Source organism: Tachysurus fulvidraco, chromosome 11 (genome assembly GCF_022655615.1).
Source record: "Tachysurus fulvidraco isolate hzauxx_2018 chromosome 11, HZAU_PFXX_2.0, whole genome shotgun sequence".
NCBI lineage: Eukaryota > Metazoa > Chordata > Actinopteri > Siluriformes > Bagridae > Tachysurus > Tachysurus fulvidraco.
This window is the reverse complement of record NC_062528.1, coordinates 12,319,958-12,342,341: the sequence shown is the minus strand read 5'-3', so window position 1 is coordinate 12,342,341 and position 22,384 is coordinate 12,319,958. Positions and strand designations below refer to the sequence as shown.

General features: G+C 33.3%; 1 protein-coding gene across 1 annotated transcript; it reads left to right on the top strand.

The window, feature by feature from the left end:
* Positions 1-7,761: 7,761 nt before the first annotated feature.
* gipr (gastric inhibitory polypeptide receptor) lies at positions 7,762-22,223 on the top strand. Its single transcript, XM_027147953.2, has 14 exons — positions 7,762-8,006; positions 11,189-11,329; positions 12,131-12,227; positions 13,010-13,117; positions 13,244-13,365; positions 14,683-14,789; positions 16,847-17,000; positions 17,344-17,503; positions 17,733-17,793; positions 17,878-17,947; positions 18,744-18,832; positions 19,432-19,570; positions 19,685-19,726; positions 20,682-22,223. Exons 2-14 carry the CDS (start codon positions 11,240-11,242, stop codon positions 21,030-21,032), a joined length of 1,590 nt encoding a protein of 529 aa, XP_027003754.1. The 5' UTR covers positions 7,762-8,006; positions 11,189-11,239; the 3' UTR covers positions 21,033-22,223.
* Positions 22,224-22,384: the final 161 nt, after the last annotated feature.

Sequence of the window (22,384 nt, the reverse complement as noted above, 5' to 3'; positions counted from 1 at the left end):
ATCACATTTAATTCCCTGCATTCCAAGCAAAGTTCACTGTGCATGACTAAACTGGCTACTCACTAGTTGTTTTTAATTAATACATTATGTATAAAATACATTTTTCTCATAAATTTACAAGAGTGATGAAGTTTACAGTAATTGATAATATGTATACATAAACAGCAGGGTATCTGTATACTATTCAGAGAAAAATAATAAGAATAACGTAATAAAATCTTTTAGATCTAAAGCACTTTCATAATATCATAATAATATGTATGAAAGAAGAACAAATGAATGAATGAATGAATGAATGAATGAATGAATGAATGAATGAATGAATGAAAAAGCTGTCTTTGTGTATAATTTGAAAGCTCGTATTATCGAACTGATATGCACATTATGTGCACAGATTTTTATGGTGGGGTGGACTGATATGACTAATAGATTGATGGTATATTTATGGCCACATTGTAGGCACATGCACTATTAATCTTATGCAACTTTCATAAGCTGACTCAAGCTGCTTAAAAAGGGAGGGTAGAAGAAAGAAAGACAAAAGAAGAAAGATGAATGTGTTTGTCTTTATGTGCGGATTTTCACTTCCTCTTCAAGTTCTGATAACTTATTAAAGCTCTCACAATAAACCATCAACTGATTCAAGTGTCAAGCTTTAATTTCATGTTGTTTAAAATGTGGAATATTCCTTTAACAGTATGGTTATCCAGAATTTACATAGTAAAGGGTTAGGGTTAGTAATAAATCAAGACATATAATTAAAGTCTGATGACTAGAAAAGGAGATTTAAAAATCTGTGGGTTTCCTTTATCCACTAAGGAGACAGATATTATGACAATGTTGTGACTCATACTTCTACAGCCACCCTTTACGATTTGGTTTATACTGCCACTACCTGTCTTGGACAAGTTTATGGAGTATGTGTTAAGGAAACTATAAAAAAAAAACAGCTTATGTTACTGTGTTATCAGTTTATATGAATGTGATAGTACTGAATAAGGCTATAAATAGCAGATACCTGTTTTTTTACTATGGAGAGAAACAGAACATGATCACAAATATAAAAATCAACACATAAATAACTGCAATTTATTACAGTTACAGAAAATATAAATTCATAAAATACATAAAATATGATATTACTTTCTAATATTGTTTTTACTATACACTATACAATTTGGGTTTTGAGATTAAATGATGAGTATGAGACAGAATTCAGCATGGCACCTTTTTACGAACCACAAATTTGTTCAAATTGTCAAAAATATAGAAGCCTATTGTAACTTGTGACTGACAGGTATTACTTGTTTTTCAGGTGTGCTTTTTTGTCTAATTGTTTAAACAATAAATAATGTTATTGTTTAAGATGAGACCCCACCTGTGAATAATGCATTTGTTGTTAAAAAGAATAAACCAAAATGAAGGCAACGGCAATCTTCTGTAATCAAGATGAACCTTTTCCAAAGCAATGGAAAGGCTAAAGTGTGGAGAGAAATTATCTACTTATGATCCAAATGTCTTTTGACAATGTCTTTTGACAATGTCTTGTCTTTTGACAATGACATGGCTTGAGATTGCAAAGCTGCTTCTGGAACAGGCTCCCTCATCATTGTAACTCATGAACGGCAGCATTATGAATCAAGCTTTCTGTCTACCAATTTACAAAAAAAATGAATCAAAACTAAAAGTGAGGAAAATCATATAGATATACAAAACACCCAAAATACACTACCAATACAACAAATGACTTCATGAGGCAATAAAATTGGAAAGTTTTAGACTGGTCAGGTTAATTACTATACCTTAATCCAACTGAGTATGCACATCACCTCCTGAAGAGAAGACTAATGGGATACATCCTCAAAAGAAATTACAACTGAAAGATGCTGCAGTACAAGCCCAGAAAATATGAATCAAAAAGAAAATGTAGTGTTTGGTGATGAAAGGGAAATACAGGCAAATATTAAGTGTTATAAACTTAAGATTCTCTGTTTTAATAAGAAAAAAAAAAAATCTTGAAATTGGATAGTCTGACCCAAAAGGTGCAACGTTCTATGTTGTTTAATGCATCCAGATGTAAATGTAAAAAAATGAAAGCTGAATTCTAATCTATTGTTTCACATTTATCTTTTTATCTCAAACACAAATGGCTTCAGAGCAAAAAAAGACAATGGACCTTACTGTATACTAACTGTATATTTAAAGAGATAGAGATAAGGACACGTTTAATTTAGCATTCAGAATTAATTCAGCATTAAATAACTAAGAATATAGACAAAAAATATAGCAAAAGTTGCTTCATGCTATACAGTATATACTGTATATACAGAGACAGACAGGCATCCTGATGTAATTAGTATACTATAGACAGTATCAGCTTAATGGGCTGTGTGATAATTTTATTGTTGATTTTTACACCTGTCCACATTTTAGCATTCATCTCTCATGAGAATAAAATTATTATGTCAGAATGTTTCTGTTTGAGAGATACCATAGCAGTGGCCTTATACATATGAAGGTTTCCCAGTATGGGTTCATTCACATAAAAAATAATAATGTTGTTTTATATTTGAAAATCAAAACAATATCATTGTTATGAACCAATGTAGTGTGTAGATGCTGGAATAAGATAAACATAGATTAATATCTAGTGTGCTATTCAAGTTTAAAATAACCCAAAAGGCTGCATTTGGACAGAAGACAGAGGTAAAGTAGATGTCACATAAAAAATGCCTGACTTGATTCTGAATAAACTAGGGTTAGGTTTAGAGTTAGGTTAGGTTTTCATGTAATACAAATCACATGAGAAAATATAATAATAGATGCCAAGTCAAATGTATCTGTGTTAGAAAAAGAGTGAAGTCTGTACAAATACCATTGAATTTAAAAATTAAAAAAAAAATTAGTGTAAAAGATTTGACAGCTAAAACATTTTCCACAGTACCCTGGCTGAAACAACACACACAGACTGCCCATTAATTGCCTGAATAAACACAGAATTTACAGTGTTTATTTGTTTCTTCAAATTCACTATTATATAGGGGTGATTATAAGCCTTAATCCCCAATCTACCTCACATTAATCACACCTTAATGAATCCTTGTAAACAAACCTTGTTATTTGATGACTTCCCCCACGTGTCTGAATTTCTCATGCGGGTGACATAAAGGAGATATTAAATACTGGGCACATCAGCCATGCTTTCTTAGCATACAAAATAATAGTCATTGTGGTGCCTCCATTCATGTTATAATCATTTACAGGTATATGCTTTTATTTGATATATATATGCCAGGCATTCAGACTTTTCTTGTTGTTTACACTAATAGAGGGCCATCGTTGCCTGATAAACAAATATGAGGTTAACTGATAAGCTCCTATATTCATCCATATTGGACCGAAGGAACATACCCTTTTTTTTTGTTCTCTTCAAGGAAATCCTTAAGACAACTGAATGAAGTTAACAAAGCAATTACAACATAGAGTACAAGTGGTTCTTGGTATTCAAGTGGATTTGCAAAGATTTGTCATCATTAAGCTTATAAAATCCAAAGCAATCAGGTTTAGTACCAGAGTTGCTCCAGACATAGTCATTTAGACCTAAATTACTGTTTCATGATCTGTCTTTAGAGATGATAAAGAATGATTAATTTCATGTTACATAATGCATTTCAGGTACAATCACATTTCCGAACAAGTGTTTTTTAAAATGAGAAAAATCCCTAGTGAGAATGTTTCAACTGGGACATACACTGAATAATCACATCCCACTCAATCTACAGAATTAAAATGTATAATAAAATATCAATTAAACATTTATGGAAAATGACATTGCTTCCACAACTCTCCTTCAAAACTCCTCTGTCTTATTCAGTCAAGACATTTTGCACATTTCTGTGTCCATTATTTGCATCATTATTACTAAAGCTGTGTCTGCAGTGAGGAGATACATAATTGATTTTTTGTTTAAATACAATGCATTGCTCAAACTGCAGATGTTTGCTTGGGTTTACATTTCTTTGTGATATTGGGTTTAGCCTTACTGTGTATATAACAGTAATATAATATAACATTACACATATTCTAGATTATTATGTTTGGAATGGAATTTTGCTAAAATGGCATAATGTATGTGTGACATTAACCAACAGTGCATATGTGTCTTATTTCTACATGTGCTACTGTTCTATTATACATGGTCTGCTGTTACTGACTATTTTACTATTAAAAATCTGATCAGTTTAAGAGTTCAAATATATGCAATAGATTTTCTACCTTTTCTGTGCAGTTATGGTCTACTTTAAATATCTTTGGTCTAAATACCTTTGTAGTTAGCTACACTGGCAGCTTGAGTGTAAACTATCAGTGAGAGAGGAGTCTTGAACAAAGACAAACACCTGTCACTGTCCCCTTCTCTGTCTTCAACATTAGCAACAAGGTTTAGCGTATGGTAAGCATCTCTTGACTCACAAATGCACCTGACCATCATTAATCACAGTGTTAAGAAAGAATTTGTTTTCTATTTTACTTTCATATAACATACTATTTCAGTCAACCAGATATTTTATTGGATTGTTATAGGAAAAGACGCTGAGAGACATCGAAGAAATGTGCAGATTTTTCTCATTCTAAATGCTGTATTTTGTATATATTCATATATTTTCTTATTCTTTAACTAGTTATATAACCATATATAACTACAGTATGAGCTTACAATGCATATACAATGCATGCTTCTCTTGATTACTAAGAAAATTCTAATATTTTCATTAGATTTAGGATCTTCCTATTGTTGTCCTATACTGCATCTTCAATAAAGTGTTGTTCATTTGCGCTCTGATGTGTTGCACTGGCTGTAGATTTCCTCTTGGGTGCCTTTGCTTGGCTCCTGTGCTGCTCCTATTACTCACAAATCTAATCATGATACAACATCTATATACTGTAGATCTTACTAGCAACAGCCATAGCTGGATTTCTTAAGTGCATTCTATTAATAGCTGCTACTGTATTTTCCTTGCACTGGTATGCAAAATATTATTGCTTTGTTACAAAAGGTCTTTAGAGAAGATATGAGGTCTGAATGAAGGATGATATTAGGATGCTACAGAGTACAGATTGTGTATACAGTATATATCAAATTGAACGGTGTCCATAGAAAATGAAAAATCACTTTGGAAAGCAGTCTAAAAAATTATCCTGTTGCATTTACAATACATGTAAAAGGTGTTAAACAGCCATTTAAAACAGATCCTTTAGGTTTCAATTGTATAGAGAGAAAATGAACATTAATCTAGAAACATAAAGTTATTTAGACTATTACAGTTACAATCACACTGGAATGCTACACTTACTGTGAAGCAAATTCTACAATGTTTAATGCATTTCAGTAAATAGACAAAATAAGGTAAAATTTTGTGAACAGACCATATTTTACTTAGAGCTCACCATCTGTGATGCACACATCTTCAAAACCTATACGCCATATTGGCTTTTTACACACCTTACACAAGTTTAGTCCCTAAGGATAACTCAGTCTCATTATGATCAGATTAAATCTACAGCTTTTATTGCCTTGAAAATATCCAGAATAGATTAAGTGCTTGACAAATCAAATTTGAATCAACATTTTTTTTAATAATTCTCAATGAAATGTTGGTGTATGTGAACTGCAGACTGAAACTAATTTATTTAAAAATGTAAAGATTTTGACATGCTTTCAAATCATGATTTGCAAATTTTTGTATATGAGTTATCCTGCCTTGATGCCGATGACGCCTGAGAAGTTCGGATAAGTGGTAGAAAATGAGTGAGTGAGTGAGTGAGTGAGTGAGTGAGTGAGTGTATATGAGTTATATTGAGACAAAATTTATTTTGTTTTGATTTTCAGTATCATTTTTTATGTTTTTATATATGCATGTGGTATTATCATGTATAGGTCTTGCACATGTATACGCAGGTCTTGCATAAGTCCAGACCTTTTTTGTTTTGGAAAGCTATGCTTTTTTCCATTATAATGCAAACACATCAAGCTAGGAAAAATATGTTAAAAGCAATTAAATAAAAAAAGGCAAGCAGGCAGACATAGCACCTGAAATTAGACATAGAACAAAATGAACAAATAAGTCACAATAATATAATATAATAACAAGACCCCACAATCTAACATAGAGCGAAAAAGCATAGTAATAACCTTATGAGGCCTTACAAAGATCAATCGGAGTGTTATAACATGCTGCAATGGCTTCCACATACACATTTAGTGTAGAAGTGGATTTGCCTTTCAGCCCCTGAAGAAAGCACTTCTTCATGATCTGGGAGTGATATCTTTGCTACTAATACTCAGCAAGAAGACAAGCAAATGAGAAAATGGAACTAGTTCCTTGAGAAATCATCATGATGGTCTGACAACCAGTCATATAACCACAGTTCACAGTCAAGAATGCTTGATAATATCTGTTAATGATATGTGATAGTGTGTTGATAATACAATTTATAAAGGGTGTTGCACATATATATTTTTGTGAAAATTCTTTTTTAAAAAAAGCAGTAATAAAAATAATTATTGAAGACACTTTTAATTACTGTGTGTAATCTTTATGTTAATTAGTTGTGTTAATTTCACCCACAGTACCAAAAATCATTAAGAACTATGGCAACGTGTTAAATAATAATCAGATCTGATTTTCACCGTTTCGTCACTTTTTCGTCATTTACCTTTCTATCACTAAAATGTGACAAAGCTTGTCAGAGATGGAGTAACTTTAGAGGTTAGGTGGAAAATGGCCATGACCCACAGGAACTTTGGGTATATCAGAATATTGATCTAAGGTGTGAGTAAGATATTCTAGATGTTATATGCCAAAAGTCACAGTTTCATCATGTCCAGGTGTACTCAGGTCTAGTATGAAACAGTATGATATCAACAAGAGCTGTTGAACAAAGGGGAGTGGCACACAGTTAGTAATCAGTTGTCAGAAGTTGGGGCATACAGTTTTTCCAAAACAAACAAACAAACAAACAATCAAACAAAAAGTTCCTTACTAATGCTGTAAAACTTAGCCATTTCTATTTTGTTTTATCATTACCATTATAATGAAATAAAATGACATGTTTTTCCAACTCTGTTCTATTTCAAGCTCCAGCTCACCTGAGTCAACATACCAATCAGTGAACAAAGACACCACACCTCTGATTAACTGTTAGGTGAACAATAAGAACCAACGTTTGTTATGTTTTTCACGTTGGAGACAGACATACATTTAAAAAGGTAATCTAATTTACTCCCCAGAGTCCAGGTCTTTGTATGAGAAACGAAGTACAACATTTGGAGGACAAATATTGAGCTCTTGGCTTATTTGACCTCTGGCTTGTTTTAAAAGCACAAACATACATACACAAAAAAAACACTTATTATATATATATATTTATTTATTTATTTTTGCCTTAAGCAGTGTTGTATTCTGAACTCCAATCGATACATAGAAAGGAGGTATGTATCAATTTTTGTAAATGGTATAATAACCTCACATTTTTGTTTGGGGCATTGCGTTGCTTTGAGAAACGAAAATTCAATCCATCCATCACAGTCCTGTTCCAGGTGTGTGTGTGTGTGTGTGTGTGTGTGTGTGTGTGTGTGTGTGTGTGTGTGTGTGTGTGTGTGTGTGTGTGTGTGTGTGTGTGTGTGCGTGCGTGCGTGCATGCGTGGGTGGTTGCGCGCGCCCTCAAAAGTGGCATTTGTACTGAGCAGCTCATAGTGTTGCCTCTTCCCATTGCACCATGTTATCGATCCCAGAATGAAGGATGTATTAATGCAATAAAACTATAGTTAATTGTGATTTTATAATTTTACCTATTATTTACTTATTATATATAACTTTAAGACAAGATTAGGCGCTGTAGCGCTTTAGACAACAGGACCTGAGGAGTTAAGCATTATGCACCTGGAGTTATACAGAAGACGGATTTAACTGATAAAACTATAAGCTGAATTCACGGTATGTCAATCGGTAAGTCATTTTTTCATAATACTTATTTTCATTTCCCGAGCATTTAATCGGAACATTTTTGTCCCAGACTCCCGCAATAATCTAATCTCACATCCAAAGCACTATCTGGTTGTATTTATTGAAGCAGACAACATAGAGTTACGTGGAACTGCAAGAAACACTTTTCACGCTCGCCAAAGACTTGGATTGGATAAGAAATATACAATGGTAAAGAAGAAAATGTATTGTCTTTCGTATGTGTGTGTGTGTGTGTGTGTGTGTGTGTGTGTGTGTGTGTGTGTGTGTGTGTGTGTGTGTGTGTGTGTGTGTGTGTGTGTGAAGTCGTGTTAGAGTCCTTACATGACATACAGTAATGACATCCTCCTTCAACGTGGGTCTCAAATCGCCTCGTTGGTTTGGTGGAACCATGCGCAAAAACGCACAAGAGTAAAACCTTTGCGCTGTGTATCGACCCAAGACTCGCTTTTTCTAGCTGAGGCCAGTCATCAATACTCGTGTTTAGATACAGCAAACATGAAAGAACATGTAAATTCACTGTTTATGAAACCCAAAGAACTTACTGTAATATATCACAAAACAATCAAAAGTGGTTGAATTTTGTCCATGTAGGTTTTATATATCTGGAGCTAATAGTGATCTCAGTGCGATTATGTCATTCCATTTAATGATTTATTCACTTTTCCAGGAGCACTTATGTGGACCACCAGGTGGACGTAATTAAACTGTTAATCTCTGCCTTGCTTTCATCTAATCTAATCTTACTTAATTTTAATATGACCAAAAAACTAGTTGGATAAAGTGACCCACAACTTCATATTAGCTCTCAGTGATTGTTTAAGCAGGCATCTTACATACATTCCCACATTTCTTTGGTGTTTTTTGAGCCACTGGGTTAACTGGCAGGTGCCTCCAGGGTATTTTTGATTATAGAGTATGTTAATAAGTTGCTTATTTTTTGTTACACCTCTCAAAAAGCCTATTTAAAAGATGTAACACTACAGTCCAATTTAATCTGAATTTAAGAGTGTGCAAATAAATAATTATTTCCACACTCTTAAATTCAGATTAAATTGGACTGTAGTGTTACATCTTTTAAATGAACCTTGTTTCCAAATTGAATGTCACATAAAGAGTTAAACAATAGAACTTCCTGATTCACAACCATGTCTCATGACTGCTTTGTGTCTTTCTTAATCACACATACTTGAGAAATTATTAATCAGATTCATTTAAACTCAGTTGGTTTTGTAATGTTATGATTTTTTTTTTTAATTTATACCAGGGATGGATTTGATGGTCCAATTTGATGCTTGTTCATTTGACATTCTCCAGACCTACCTGGTAGACATGTTATGCTGGAATTCTAAATGATACTTTATCTAATACAATTATATAAGGCAACTGTCAGGAGTCTGGAGATTTTACTATATATTTATTATTACATATTAGAATTTTTATTTGTAGATAAAATGCCAACATGTATATACATATATGTTGTTATGTTCTATACATGTTGGAAATTGCGTTTGAGGCGAAATATATATATATATATATATATATATATATATATATATATATATATATATATATATATATATATATATATATATATATATATAAAATAACAGAATTGTAGGCATTTTATCCACAAATAAAAATTCTAATTCAGGTAATTATAATGCATTTTCTATTCAGGTAATATAATGCATTTTTTTAAAAGAAATAAAAATCCATCAAACAACACTGATTTTACATAGTTTTATTGATTCCGTGAGTTGTTTGTAACAACAGCATCAGATGGAAATTACATGAGATCACAGAGACAGTCTGGAACCACTTCCATTTCATTACATTCATCTATCCTCAGAGAGGAGGCATTTATTGAGTGCCCTAGGAAACATCCTTTCAGCAATAATTATGTGGTGGATATAAATGTTATGTAAAGTATATATTGTATTATAACTTGTTAGGACTAAGGGAAGTAATATTTCTTGAACTCTGCTAGGAACAACCCTTCAAGATTTACTCAAAATTATGCTTAAAATTTAATAGAAGAAATTTTAACAGGCATGCTAAGTGTAAACAACAGGATTTAGGGAATGTGTGAGAATCCATCCACACGGTTAGTTACAAAATCCGAAGAAAGAATCTAAAAACAGAGTCAAAATGAGATCAATAATCATGCAATCATCTAAACACAGCAATGGCAATCACAGAAGGCAAGGATTATGAGTTACATTAATGCTGGAAAGACTTTGCACTGACTGAATGTTAGATTTATATAGTCTGTAGACAAGAAGTGTTTGTTGATGAAGAAGGAACTAGTGCTTAACAGAGACACGGCTATAGAGGTATAATGTCCTGACTAGATGTAATAGCATTGAGGAGTAAATGTCTTTTCTTTGTGTGAACCTTTTCTTCTGATAAGCCCCAGTAGTGTTTTAAAGGCATGCTGGATTACCTGAATTCGGTTAAGAGTTAAAAAGATATGTAAAAATTATTTACAGGTAGACAGATTTAAAGGGTCATGATTTCAGTTGCAAAATTTTCAGTCAGATAAAATTTTATTTCCCAGCCCCAGCTGGTATCCATAATGACTAGTATCTATTCATGAAGTAGCAACTAAAAAATCCATACTGATTTTACCTAAACCCAACAAGATCATCGGCAGCGGAGTGATGGAGTGAGTGGTAATTTTTGCTAAATTATTTCTACTAACACACTTTTAAATAGATGTTGATGAAGTCATTAGGAATTTTATCAACAGATGGATGATAAATAAATAAATAAATAAAGAAATAAATAAATAAATAAATAAATAAATAAATAAATAAAGTGTCATAACAAAATTTTGACATCCATGCATTAAAGCACTGTGGAATAGATTCTGTATTTATTGGAACTGTACTGGAGTTGCGGACACTTTTTTTTTTAGTAAATTAGTGTTTTGATGCTGGTGGTAGAGAGCGAATATTTCGGTCCAAAATATTCCATAAGTGGACTTTGGACAAAGGAGAGCATAATGTATTTGATTTATTTAATTTATGTTCTTATCAAACCATTCAGTGAGACCACACCCATCAGGATAGATATGTTTTGTCCTAGAATAACAGTGATAAGTTACAATAACTTTGTATTGATTTGCACTTTTTGTATTGTTTTTTTCTTTTGTCCTCTTGTAGGTGTTATTTGAGAGCCTGTAGCTGTGAAAAGATGGGCTGTTCAGTTCTGACATGCCTGGACCCCACCTTGGTACTCTAATAGTGATGAAGAGCTCCTTTACAATCCTACTCCTCACTCTATCAGTCCTGTTCAGAGTTGAGGTATATAATCTCCGAGACCTAGTTAATAATTCAGTTGTTCAATCAGAATATGTAATTATTAGGGGTGAAACAAAATTCAAAATTTGATGCTATACAATACAGTGACATATTTTTTGTCAGTAAAATATGCTCCAGGGTCAGAAACAAAAACTGAGCATTGACTGTAAAAAAATAAACAAGTTTGATTAAACATTAGCTCTCTGTCTAAGCTTTGTGACTCTGAAAGATGGCTGAAGCACTTGACTTTTTATTTCATATTTTTTCATTTGAAAGTTACACATTTAAATTCCATTAGCACTTACAGTACTGTAAACTTGAACATAGAACCTAAAGTGCCAGACCACAGATTTAGGGGGATCTTCCAGTTCCTCCTTGCTGCTCCGATAGCCAGTGCTATATTTATGAGCTAACACAGTAGTACTCTAGTTACTCAGGTAATTCTTTGCTTAGGAGAACCAATGTAACCTATCATGAATTCAAGAGAAAGGTAAGCTTGAAACTGTTTAAAATGTAAGATGTGGGCTTGTTTCATGTTTATTATAATTAATACATATTCTTACATCACTAATAATTACATGTACATGGCAATAATTATTGTGTTCCAACATATATTACTAAATGTTTTCAGTATTTTTTTCTTTTTTTAATTATGTCTGATATATTGAATGTGTTCAATGTCCAAAACTAGCCACATTTGTAGGCTCTGACAATTGAATATAGAATGATTCAGACTTTACACACTGAGTAAACTGTTTATAGCACATTAACTATATGTTGTCACATCACACATATGTATTTTAGTGTGTGTTTGGAAGGACGTTAGAGCACGTGATGCAGAAATGGGAAAGGTATCGGAATGAGTGCATGTCAAACATCAGCTCAGCACCAACCCCATCAGGTACCCTACACTCTGATCATTTTCAATTTCATTTGTCATTTTGTAAATGGAGGTATTTTTGGCTTTAAAAATTTCCTGCAAAAACAAACAAACAAACAAACAAATTCAGCTTACCTTACTAAGAGAAAAATAACATCCTCACATGAGAATCACCAAATAATTATTTCTCTGAAGTATTTGAGTACCTTACCATGTTGAGTACCTTACTTATTCATGTGGTCACATTCAATAAAAGGCTGTTTATCGAAACACAGAGGAAGAAGCTTTTGAGCTGAATTTATGGTAATGTATTCCATTGTGAAACATGTGGCCAAGAGAGGAGAGATATGGCAGGGATTTTAATGATTGCATGGTTTGAATTTACAAGAGTAGAAAATCTACAGTAGCAATAGTTCCCATGTGCAATGTTCATTTGAATGTTGCTGGCTTTGGAACTTGTTTATTTCTAAAAGCAATCACTGACTGATTATCTGTGTTGGAGGAGTGTACAGGTGATATACTGTACAGGAATCCCACTGTCTAAATATAAAAAAATAGCTATTTTATCTACAAATGTTATTTTTCTTCAGTAGAATTAGACCTTGCAATCCAAATTTGCATGCACTGTTTTACACTGTTAAGACCATGAGCTTCCATATCTCTCTGGCCTTGCATATAATGGGTAGAAATAGTGAAATAGGTTACAATTAGGTTGTATATTTGAAAATGAAATATTTTTTGACATTCTCTTACTGCTATCATGCAATTTTTTTAAATTGCAGCACGATTTATTCTTTCCTCAGGTTTGTTTTGCAGACGCATGTTTGATCAATTTGCCTGCTGGACAGATGGGTTGCCCAACACCACAGTCAAAGTGCCCTGTCCCTGGTATTTGCCCTGGTATGATCAAGGTACCTGCTACTGGCTAATACATTATGATTTAATGTGTCCTTTTGTACCAGTAATACACAGTTTTTTTCAGAATAATTCTTGGGTATATTAATTGAATTGTTGTATGTAATGTACACTTCATGCAGTGCACAGTGGGTTTGTCCTAAGAGAATGTGGTCCAGATGGCCAATGGCACAACAACAACACTAGCCACACCTGGAGAGACCCCTCACAATGCATTGCAAATAGCAACAACCACAAAAACGAGGTATGATTTCAATTTGCATCAATTTTACAAAAAAATAATAATTACAAAAAAAATAAATAAAATCGAAACTGTCAAAAATATTTGCACCTTACAATCCAATCACAGTAATTCATATTAAATGTAGCAAAAATATTAAACATGGATTGAACTATAGTACATGCATTAGGACCAAATTAGGACCAGTATTCCACAACTTTGAATGCATCATTTCCATGTCTTGTTCTTTTTTGCCTGAGGCTGAACAAAATAGACATACAAAATGCAACATTATGCCAGTCAAATGGGTTGTGCCTGGCAAGATATGAAGCAATGACATCGAGACAGTGTGCTCATAGCCTGTAGTTGTTTTTCCCTCTTTCTGAATAAACTTAATTTCCCTTTAAACAACAGAATGTATCCATTTACACGTATATACATATGCATGGCTTTTCTCCCATTATAGAAAACACAATTTCTCATACCCTACCATATAAAATAGAGATTGTTGGTGGGCTGTAATTTCCAGGTCATTATCCGATGGATTGAAGTCTGGTCGTTCACTCAGCCATGACAAAGCACTGTTTTTCAGTCCATTCCTTAGTAGATTTTGCCCTGTGTTTTGGCTCATTGTCTTAGACACTGGGTATATTTAGTTTGTGACAATAATTGTCAAATGTTTTGGCTTCAGACCAAATCTTTCAAGTTTAGTTTAATCAAAATTATTCCTTAGAAAAAGGACTTTCTAACATGGCCTTTCCTCAGAAATGGCTGTATTGACCAATTTTACACAGTGGCCAGATCAGTGAAGAACATATTATATATTCTTGAGAATTCTCCAGAATTTAGACTACTGAAATGAAACATAAAGAATATATCAAATATGTCATTTTTACTCTTTTTTATTTAATTGAGTAATTATTTTTATTCAGAAAACATCTAAATATTTTATTTTAAAAGAGACATTGTTTTATTTTGTAAAGAGGTATTTCAATGAGCCAATATATATCCCATTGTATTATCCTTGATATACTTGAATTTTGCAATACAACAGAAAAAGAAATATCTGTAGGTTAAATAATCACCACATAGCTACACTTATTAATGAGGCTTTATTAACTTAGATAAAAACTTCTTTCTTTCTTTCTTTCTTTCTTTCTTTCTTTCTTTCTTTCTTTCTTTCTTTCTTTCTTTCTTTCTTTCTTTCTGTCTTTTTCTTTCATTCTTTCTTTCTTTCTTTCTTTCTTTCTTTCTTTCTTTCTTTCTTTCTTTCTTTCTGAAAGACAATTAACCATTTCATTACATATTTGAAGCCATTTGGAGACTTTTTTTTTCCAACAGGAGCAACAGATACTAGTCCTAACCTACCTCAGGGTGATGTACACTGTTGGCTACTCTTTGTCTTTGACCAGCCTTATTTTGGCCCTCATCATATTACTTCTATTTAGGTGAGTCTAAATTGATTAAGTCTCTCCTGAAATCTTATTTATGATGGAAAAGGATAATTTGTCAACTTATTTAAAATGGTTATGGGAATTGTCTATACAGAATTATTTGACCAGCTACTCAATCAGAATAGCTTGCCAATGTGACACTCAACAGTAAATACATAGTAAATCTTCATGTAAGTATCCAGCATTCATTTGAGAATTCGTTATCATTTGTGTGTTAATGCATTAGAATAAATGCTAATCAATACAACTGATGTGGCCTTTAGCAGCATGTAGTGCTATTTAGTTGGGTTTTTGATGAGTTCTTTAGCACATTCTTGGAATGATTCTGCTGTCTTGCTGCTAAAACCTCCAGCTATGAGGTGATATGTTTTGACCATATGTAGCCAGCATGGCCATGGGGGCTAACAATGGAATTTTCAAATAGCATTTTTTATTATGTGAAACATGTTTTTACGCTGCATTCACTGATGAGCTCCTTTGTGAAAAACAACCAATATCTCTGTGTTCTGTTACTATAAACATAGCTTTAATATATAATAACACAATAAAAACATATATTAATGTCTAGGATAATAATTTTTTTATTAAAAATGGTGATCAGCTCCAAAATACTTAATAAACAAGATCAAGGAGAAGCAGGGGGCTAGGAGATTTGCAATAAGGATATTCAAGGCAAAAACAGAATCACAAAAAAACAGAGAAACAAATCAGATCAGAAAGCAGCATCGTGAGCTTGGAAAAAAGGGTTGATATGTCAGATGTGTTAACAGAGCTGAGCAGATACAGGAGGGATGTTTCAGAGTCTCTCTATAGTGTATGGGAGACTGAAACCAGGTGTGCCACATCAGTACGAGGTGGCCAGGTGTTGTTGTCCTTGGCACCCATATTTATAAGAAGTGTGAACTGGGGAATGGAAACGGTAGCAGTAACTCAGCTGTTCAGACATCTAGGGGAAGTTCATTCCACCACCTTGGTGCCAGTACAGAAAAGAGTCTTGCTGTATACCAATCTCTTACCCTGAGAGATGGAGGGGGCAGTCGAGCAGTGCTGGTATCTTTGAGGGAGTGAGGTGCAAGTGTGAGGAGTGATAAGATCTTTGAGTAATAGGGAGCTGGTCCATTTTTGGCTTTGTAAGCAACCATCAGTGCATTGAATTGAATTCAGCTACTGGAAGCTAGTGGAGGAAGTGCAGCAGTGTTGTGGTATGTGAGAATTTAAGCAGGTTGAAAACAAGTCGTGCAGCTGCATTTTGGATCATTTGCAGGGGACGAATTGCATTCATAGTTAGACCTCTCAGCAGTGAGTTGCAGTAGTCCAGTCTTGAAATGACAAGAGACTGAACAAGTACCTGGGCAGCTTGGTGGACAAAAATGTCCGAATCCTCTTGATATTATAGAGAAGAAACCAACATGAGGATCTGACATTAGCAACATGCGAGGAAAATGACAGTTGTTTATTCCTATTGAATTTTATATTATATTATTTATTATATTTTTCCTTTACTATCTCAATGGAAGTAAATTCTGGTTCACTGTACTTTTCTATGTATGGTTGTGTATGTAACCAATACAATTTCTTATGTAGAAAAAAAATAGAATTTTATTAATTTAGTTTTTTAGTAATTAAGTTAGTAATTAGTTAGTAATTAGTTAGTAAATTAGTAATTTCAGTAATTAAACGAGTCATTATTACAGCCTTTTAATAGTTCATTATACAAAATAATTCTATGAAGAAATAATGAGTGTTAATTAAATCTTTAGCTATGTAAGTGTAGCTTTGCAACAGTAAAGCTGTATGTCATGCAATAGAAATGATGAGGCATGTTAAATTATTTCTGTTTTGTTATGGTACCTGTAATAATAAGAGTTTTAATTAGAGACCACTATATGATTGAATTTTTTTCTCTTCTTTATATGATCAACCTAATTTATCTTTATCTGATAATAACCAAAGCTGAAAATAGGTTAACATTTTTTCACATGAATATAGATTCAGTATTTCAGTATTTTTGCCTGTAAGGAAATGGCTATTTTGTGTCTGCTCTATTTTAGAAAACTCCATTGCACCCGTAACTACATTCACGCCAACCTGTTTGCCTCTTTTATCCTGCGTGCTGTGTCGATCCTTATGCGTGATGATCTTCTCCAAAAATACAGTCCTTACCACCAAAACAGCAGTAATTTTTCCCATGTTTTCAGTGAACAGGTATTGCCAAATTGCCAGATTGGTGTGCAAACATACATGACCACAAACACATAAAGTACACAGGATTTTGTTTTTTGTAGTGATACATTCAAAACTAAAGACTTGCTATTTTAAAATTGCAACAAAGACAATCATTTATTACTAACTGATAGTCCATCTGGCCATTAAAATGTATATATGTATAAAGAATTATAAATTGGGAATGGTGCTTTAACCTCAAGGGCTTTAACAGTCATTTGCCATGTCACAACAATTTAACAGAATTTAAGCATTTGGCCAAATAGAGTACTGTAGATAAAGATGCTTCACCCTCAGATTTTTTATGCCTGTGTTTTGCCTACAGGAACTATCTGGCTGCCGCATAGCTGAAGTGGTAATGCAGTACTGTGTGGGAACCAACTACTTCTGGGTACTAACAGAGGGCCTGTACCTCTATAACCTTCTGGTACTCGTTGTGTTCTCTGAGAACAGCTACTTCTGTGGTTACCTTATCCTCGGCTGGGGTCAGTACCATTTTGTCCACAGATTATTTTGGCAGTTGCAATTAATCTATCACATTTATCTACTGTTAATCCTGTTAGTTATTGACTGTTAGTTCAAAAATCAATATACTTTCAGATAAATCCTTTAAGAGTTATAGTACTATAAAATCAATATACCAATATAGGAAAGACATTTTAATTTATTTGGAACCTTTTGGATGCATAACAATAACATAATTTCTTTCCTCAGTTACTCCTACACTTTATGTGGTCCCATGGATCATAATGCGCCACCTATATGAGAACACAGGGTAAGTGTTATCAGCTGTGTTAAAGAAATGTCAATATGTACTATTATATTTTAAAAACTGTAAATAAATTATATCTTTGTCAAGGTGCTGGGAGAAGAACGAGAACACTGTGAATTGGCTGATTGTTGAAGCTCCTATCTACCTGGCTATCTCAGTAAGAGTTTGTTAATCAATTAAAGATGTTTTTAGTCCCAAGTCACCTGAAAATGCTATTATATTGATGTTATTTTCCATATTATACAGTCCTCTAAATTAATAAGAAAAGCAGTGATACAAGAGTGCTGGTATTTGTTAACACTCATTGTGTCTATGTTTGCTGTAAAAAATAATTATAATTTTTGCAATATTTCATTATACTGAAACTGTTACACTTCTGGCTGGCAGTTGCTTTACAACATGCAACACTTTATCAGCTATGACTTCCTTGAGAACAAATTTTTTTTGATAGAGCAAAAACTTGGCCATAGTGTGTCTGTAATATCAGGTGCTTAATATTAATAAATAGCAGGCTTATAAAACTGATGCATAAACACAGCAATTCTATCAACTGAATATTAGTATAAATGTGATAACTTATGGCACCTGGCCTGCAGCCTCATGTCTGTAGCAAAATAGCAGCCATGTTATTCTTTAACACATCCATATATCTCCTCTTTGCCTCTTACATGGCAGCCAATATAACCAACTCCATCCTCTGCACATATCCAAACCATCTCAATATATTCTCTCTGACCTGGACCCCAAAACAGTTAACCTGAGCTGTCCCCCTGATGTGATCGTTCCTAATTCTGTCCATCCTCGTCACTCCTAAAGAGAACCTCAACATCCTCATCTCTGCTTCCTCCATCTCTGCCTCATGTCTTTTTCTACATTATGGTCAATGTGATATAATTTTAAAGATTTTCCTTTGTATTCTTACTGAGTGTTCTGATAAATGTGATATATTGCAGGTAAACCTTTTCTTTTTCACAAGGATTATACAGATGCTTGTCTCCAAATTACGAGCAAACCAGATGAGATATACAGACTGTAAATTCAGGTAAGTCTTCATGAAGTATGGAATTTATATTTATAATGTGTTAAAAATGTGTTCATTTTACATTTTAGACTTTACAGTATATACACTTTATATTCCTAATCATGAAACATAGGCTGTTTAAAAAAAAAAAAAGACCAGCAGGTGAACTTTTGTTTCTAAGGTTAACCATCATGAAGTGTAGTCGACTAGTAAGTTTGTATACTTTAAATTTTTCCTACTCTAAATATTAAAGATATGACTTATGTTGCTTTAAGTTTTTTTGTTGTTTTCTATCCAACCTTGTGCACAATCTTTACCAAAATAACCTTTAGGAACCTCTGTAAACCCTGAAAGGTTAAATTTAAATCAATTGTGCTAAAAGTTGTCTAAAATTGACTTTACAGTTGTTGTTTTTGTTGTTGTTGTTTTTTTTGTTGTTGTTTTTTAAAGCTTTGACTGTAAAAGCAATTTAAAACAATTCCATTTGTGTCTAAAGTCATACTAAATGTTTAGCAAAGCAACTAACATGAATTAATGTACAAACCTAATCCTTTTCCTAAGGGGTAACATTACAACAAGAATAAAACTTAGACTAGATTAAAATATGTTTGGTTCTTTAGATTGGCAAAGTCTACCCTGACCCTTATGCCTCTACTGGGACTTCATAAGATTGTGTTTCCATCAGTGGTAAAGGAACCAAGTGGTAATCCATTGCGTACCACCTGGCTCTTCTTTGAACTCTTCCTCAACTCAACACAGGTACAGCTGAGACTTGCATTTACTGTACATGGTGTAGTATATGATGTGCTTTTGATATGATGACAAACAGCTGACACATTTTAAGCAGTTGCTCTGTTCTGTCATCCTCTGCAGGGTTTACTGGTGGCCATTTTATACTGTTTTCTGAATAAAGAGGTAAGAAACAACAGACATGCAGATGAATGTTGAGTGCTAAAAGGATTAAAAATGTTTTTTAAAAATAACAAACTTAATACATATTTTCCACTGTGCTTACAATGTAGAATGGTCTTTATTAATAACACATAAGGTGTAAGATCCGTAGTGAAAATTCTTCCATTCTGCTTTTTTTTCTAATTCAACAATTGTTTAATATAACAATAATCTTTACAAATTAATTTATTGACAAAAACTCAAGTAAAAAGTAGAATATTTGAAATTTTTATATGCATTTTTGAGTTTCTTAGTATGAAGTATGTCACCTTTTTACGTTAATGATGGTTGAGCTGGCATAGACTCCACAAGTTTGTGTGAAACCTCATGATCCATTTTAGATCAAATTAAGTTGAGTTTCATTTGAACACATGCTGCAATATAAGAGAATAAGAACGAGGGAAATCTAACCTTTTGTACAATATAAGATGAATAATTTTTTAAGTGGGTTTTATGATTTTTGTATCCCAATGAATATTCTTATATTTTAATTCATAAATTCATGAAATACTCATCAGTCCTTTCCGTGAGCCCACATCCCCTGTGGTTGCCATCCTGGAAGAGACCATTCCCATCAGGATGTATAAATGTTTCCTCATAGGATAAATGTAATCAATCAGAGTCTCTTTGTATTCATTTGCTGTGACATTCGGGCCCAACCCATTCCAGTAAATGCCTCCCACAGCACAACAGAGCAACTGATTTCCTTTTAAGTTGTCAGCTATCCACAAGTAATGAGTGTACTACAAAAAATAAAATTAACAATATAACATAAAATTCATAATATTATTACAAACAATTTCTCAGTTCACTAACCTTTTGAAGAATTGTTCTGTATTTAAATATTTAAGTAAATATTTGCATCTAAGTAATCATTCTTTAGTTCACCCTTTTGTCTCCATCCTATTTCTAATCCCAGGTGCAAACAGAAATTAAGAAAAAGTGGCATAATCTGAAGCTGGGAATTGGAACCCTGGATGAACACCGCACTACCAGCAGTCACATACTACAGGGGGCTACTGGACAAGATCATGAAGACCAGCCATGCCACCAAGACTGTCATGAAGAAAGTGGTATCCACTTGAGCATGGAACCTGTTCCAGCCTCCACACAAATTCCTCTCCATCTGCATCATCATCTGGGAGCAAAGAAGGATAATGCATTTTGTTACATTTCAGCCCATAAGCAAGTGCTGAATGTGTTGGACACACCAGCACTGGATCACTGTGAACTTGATGGAGTCAATGGATATTCTGATACCTACTGCTAAATGCTTCTGGGCCATGTGGAAAAGATTTTCAGAGGCATACAAAATTGAATCTGGATGTAACTTAAATTTTGTAAAGAGTGCATTGAAATCATTAATCCAATACTGAATGAACCTCTATGGTGTGCTATTCTTAGATGAACTTTTACTCAAACACCAGCAACCTGGAGGACCAACAGAGCAGTGTGAAATCTTCAACTTTTTCTAGTTTTAAAAAGCTCAAAAATAGAAGGGTCTAAATTATGTTATATACCAAATCGGTTAATGTGACTAGTGATTAATGTGATCAGTCCCACTATATATTGTTATTTTTTACCTGTTATTTTTGTTTTTGGATAACAGAAGGAGGTGTGATTAGTGTTATGTAGCTGTAAAGGTATCATTTAGAAGCTATTAAGAAAGAAACATATATTAAACATTCATCTAAAGTCTTAAGTGAATTATATTAATAAAATTATGCCCACAACTGTATATAATAGATAAGTGTCTCCTAAAGGTTAATATATACAGTCTTATATAGCTAATATTTGCACAAAATAAAGAGTTTATATTAACAGTGTTTATATTTTATTTTTCAGTGTTAGATAATATTGCTGGGTGTTTAACATAGAATTTACAAGGTGGTTAATTGCTGTCACACATGTATTCAAGCAAAAATATGTAAAAGAAATTCACAGAAAAACATCTTATGGATAAAATAAGTCATTCTTGTGAATGTTGCCCCTTGTCTTGGATGTTCAGTGAGTTACTACCACTGCCCTCTATTGATCTTTACTATGCCATAATAGAACACACACACACACACACACACACACACACACACACACACACACACACACACACACACACACACACACACACACACACACACACACACACACACACACACACACACACACACACACACACACACACACACATGCAAACACATACAACTGAAAGAAGTTCTTTGTAGTGACAAAAAACAGCACTATTGATCTAAACAATTAATAATTTATCCACAAAAGAGAGAAAGTCTATTTTGGACAAGGATGCTGACTGCTATTATCCAAGATACAGTAGAAGTTGCACTGTTTGTAAAACACTGTCATACAACAACTGTTGTATTATAAATAATGCTGTTTAGAAGTACTTCTAAACAAATTCACAAAAAATAATCAATTAAATTAAAACAAGTGCTATGAAATAGTCATGGACTTTATAAGACCTTTGTAACTTTTATTGACATCATTATTAAATAATGTTACCAGTCTGACTCTATATGTTGTGATGTCTTCATGTTTTTGATTAGTGCATTGCCTCTGAATGAATTTACTTACTTTCAATTGTAGGTTTATTGAATGTTCACGTCAAGT